The sequence below is a fragment of the Corylus avellana genome, chromosome 8 (assembly GCF_965113065.1).
Source record: "Corylus avellana chromosome 8, dhCorAvel1.hap1.2, whole genome shotgun sequence".
NCBI lineage: Eukaryota > Viridiplantae > Streptophyta > Magnoliopsida > Fagales > Betulaceae > Corylus > Corylus avellana.
This window is the reverse complement of record NC_142497.1, coordinates 3926859-3930569: the sequence shown is the minus strand read 5'-3', so window position 1 is coordinate 3930569 and position 3711 is coordinate 3926859. Positions and strand designations below refer to the sequence as shown.

Sequence of the window (3711 nt, the reverse complement as noted above, 5' to 3'; positions counted from 1 at the left end):
AGCCCTACGTGTACGTACACTTGGCTGTGATGACCCGGGGGCTTCTACCTCTGCCTGTCGTTCATGTTGGGATCCAAAAAATGCGTTAAAAAAAAAAAAGGGGGGGAGTTTTCTTAATCACAAAAAAACTTGGATTTTACCTGTGACTGAGTAGCCCTACGTGTACGTACACTTGGCTGTGATGACCCGGGGGCCTCTACCTCTGCCTGTCGTTCATGTTGGGATCCAAAAAATGCGTTAAAAAAAAGGAAAAGATTATGAAGCATTTCCAAATAATTATTATATTACTTCTACAAACACTTCTTTAAATAGACAATTTTCTAATAGAAATCAAAGATTAAAGCACCCTCCTTAACCTTAAACTTAAAGCACCCTCCCAAACTTCCAGCTTAGAGTTAGCTCCCATTACTTATTGATTATATTTTTTTGATAACTAGAGTTAGCTTCTATTATAGTATCATCAATGTTTTCTGAAAAAATGCATACACCATCGGACCTTATCCTAAATAGCTATACTGAGTTCATCCATTACATAAGCAAAGACAAAATCACATCTCAATAACCAGTTTCTATTATAGTAAACTTAGCTTTTTTTTATAACAAGGATTATTGCTGGAGATGCAGAGCAAAATTAAAAGTTACAAGCCAACAACAGGACAAACCAATATTAAGTTATACCTTTTGGTTTTTCCTCATTTTAGAATGACAAGTAATATATATATTTTTCATTTTTTTGACAGCCGTAGAATTGAAGAACTTGGTGACAATATTGGGAATTAATGATGTGGGACACTTGTATGGTGATGACTTAGGACAATCCATTGGTCGCCACATACACTTTACAATGCTGCAGCTCAAAGCAGCTTATTGAATGCACTTCACACTAACCCAAATTCGAGCTTAATTTAATTGAAATATACCATAATCTCAACCAGAATTGTGAATAGTACCCACCACCAATTTTAGCAAACTTTCATATATTAGTGAGCAGCTATGGAATCATCAGGAAATAAGAGTTTTCTTAATAAAAAAAAAAAACTTGAATTTTACCTGTGACTGAGTAGCCCTACGTGTACGTACACTTGGCTGTGATGGTCCGTGGGCTTCTGCTTCTGGGTGGGGTTGAGCTTGTGATCCCTACAATAATTTAACCAAACATTCAGACAAATACCAATAATAATTATTATATTACTTGTACAATAATAATTAAGTTAACAAATTTTGGAATATGAACCTTATGTTGTAAAATGTATTTGTTTTACCTGTGCTTGAGTAGCATCTTTTTTCGGCTTATATTTCTTCGGTTTCCACCTCTTCCGGTCTGGGTTCAAAGGTAAATGACAACCTTTATAATTATGCCCTAAACCCCCACAATTTCCACATTTAACAATATATCCACTACGGGTTAGCTTGTAGGGGTTAGTTGGCTCATCCACAGCCTTTCGCCTACTAATCTTTGGTCGACCAGGAGCCCTTCTAATGATAGGTGGCTGGATTTCATCGCATGGATCATCAGCTGGCCATGTCTGTGGACCTTCCATGCCATACACTCGAGCTGCATATCCTTGCATATACTTGTCCATCTTGTAATAATCATCCAAATAATCCTCTGGTTTTTGTTTATGCATGTAAATTGCAGCACAAACATGTGAGCAAGGGATCCCACTCACCTGCCATCGTCCACATGTGCATGTGCGATGATCTAACCGGACTAAACGCCGTGGCTCGTACATGTCCTCGATCTCAAACTCCAACTCATTCTGCCACCGACTAATACAATTCCTTGCACCACTTTTTGACCTCTCCAATTTTTTCTGGATCTTTGGGCATATTGTGTAGTGGGTCGACCGGATTCCATTCCTTTTCTGCTGGAAGCGTGCCATTATTTGCAGACGAATTTCTTCAAGCATAGTCAGTATAGGCTTAATCCTAGCTTCCTTAATCCACGCGTTGAAGCTCTCGGCCAAGTTGTTTAATAACATATCACTTTTGGTTTGGCAGTTGAAAGCATGTCTGGACCATGATGCCTTCGGTACACCACTAAGGTAATCGTGTGCACCTTTATCCATTGACAATATATTCTGCATGTGATGGTCAAACGCATAAACATTGGCTGCACGTGCAGCCCCCCACAACTCATCCTTCATAGCTTTCCTGGTGTAGCCTTTCGCTTTGAGGTTCGCATGTAGATGCCGAACACAAAAGCGATGCTCAGCATGTGGCAACACAGCCTCAACTGCAATTCCAAGCCCCTACACACATAAATTTATGTTAAATTATATGGAACAACATAAAGGAATAAAAGGAATAAAATAACACAATAAGAACATAAATAGTATTTTACACTAAATACCTTCTGTCTGTCAGACATTATAGTCCAACCAAGTCCGCCTTCTGGCCCGCATAAGTCCTCCAATAAAATGGCAATGAACCACTGCCATGAATCTCTTGTCTCTGCCTCAGCCACAGCAATTGCAATGGGGAACATGTCGTCGTTGCCATCCTTGCCTATGGCACACAACAATTGCCCCCCATATTCCCCCTTTAGATGACAAGCATCTAAACAAATTATAGGCCGACAACCATGTCTGAACCCCTTCTTACATGCATCAAGACAAATATACATCCGCTGAAAGAATACTCCATCTCTGTGTACAAAAGCACTACTACCAGGGTTCGTGCTGAGTATTGCCATTGCGTATCTCCGTGTGAGGCGATATTGCTTAGAGTGCCTACCAAAAACTTGATGCAATGCCTCCTTCTTCGCTCTATAGCAACGGTCAATAGGAACATCGATGTTAAGGTCTCTCTTCACCCTCTGTTTCAATGCATATGGTGTCCACGTGGGGTCATCCTTGAAGTCCCTCTTATAAGCACGAACAAGATACTCAACATCGCATCTGGAGTTTTCGTACTGATTACCACAAATATGAATCGGGTAGTACGTCTTAATTTGAAAAGAAGTCCTGGTAGCATCAGTAGAGGCATGAATCCTCCATGAGCAATGGTCTAATTTACAGACTGCACTCACCCTACTCGTGTCATTGTGCTTGTAGTTGTAATCAAACCCTTTCTGCACAGCATGCGTCTTCAGTGCCATCTTGAAGGAACTTGAATCTGCAAATTGATCCCCAAGCTCAAACGTCACTGGAATCTTCAAGTCATGTTTCAGATTGAACTGTCTATACCGCTTCCTTTTTTTTCCAACCTCGGCAGCATCACTTTCTTGCAAACTTGCAAGACCATCACTTTCATCAGCAGATTCCTCTTCCCCAAAATCGGCTCCTTTATCACCTATGTTAATGTCAACTTTTTCCCACCATTTGGACGTCCCATCATTCTCTTTATTGACCTCAGCAGCATCATAGAAAAGGTCCTCATCCTCGCCATCGGTTGCTTCGAAGTCAGTCAACAACTCCTTGATAACTTCATCAATATCCTCTTCCACTTTCTTCTTCCGTGGCCTACCACCACGTCCACTTTTTTTTTTACCAGTTTTGGGCACGGTGTCCGCACCAACATTCTGATTGTCTTCCTCGTCCTGCAAAACCGGTTGAGCAACCCGTCTTCTTCTTCTTCTACGTACTGAAAAATATATACAAATAAATTAAAATAAAAAACCTAAAACAAAAGAATCAACTAATAAAAACCATAAATAATTGTGACAACATAAGAGTCCAACTCAATTTCAATTTCTATGTACCTCCTCGG

At 40.2% G+C, this 3711-nt stretch overlaps 1 protein-coding gene across 1 annotated transcript; it reads right to left on the bottom strand.

Moving 5' to 3' along the window:
* Window positions 1–606: 606 nt before the first annotated feature.
* On the bottom strand, window positions 607–2686 carry LOC148583988 (uncharacterized). Its single transcript, XM_088519088.1, has 4 exons — window positions 2354–2686; window positions 1263–2252; window positions 1081–1137; window positions 607–612 (listed from the first exon to the last, which is right to left on the bottom strand). Exons 1-4 carry the CDS (start codon window positions 2624–2626, stop codon window positions 607–609), a joined length of 1326 nt encoding a protein of 441 aa, XP_088375214.1. The 5' UTR covers window positions 2627–2686.
* Between the last annotated feature and the right edge of the window lie 1025 nt (window positions 2687–3711).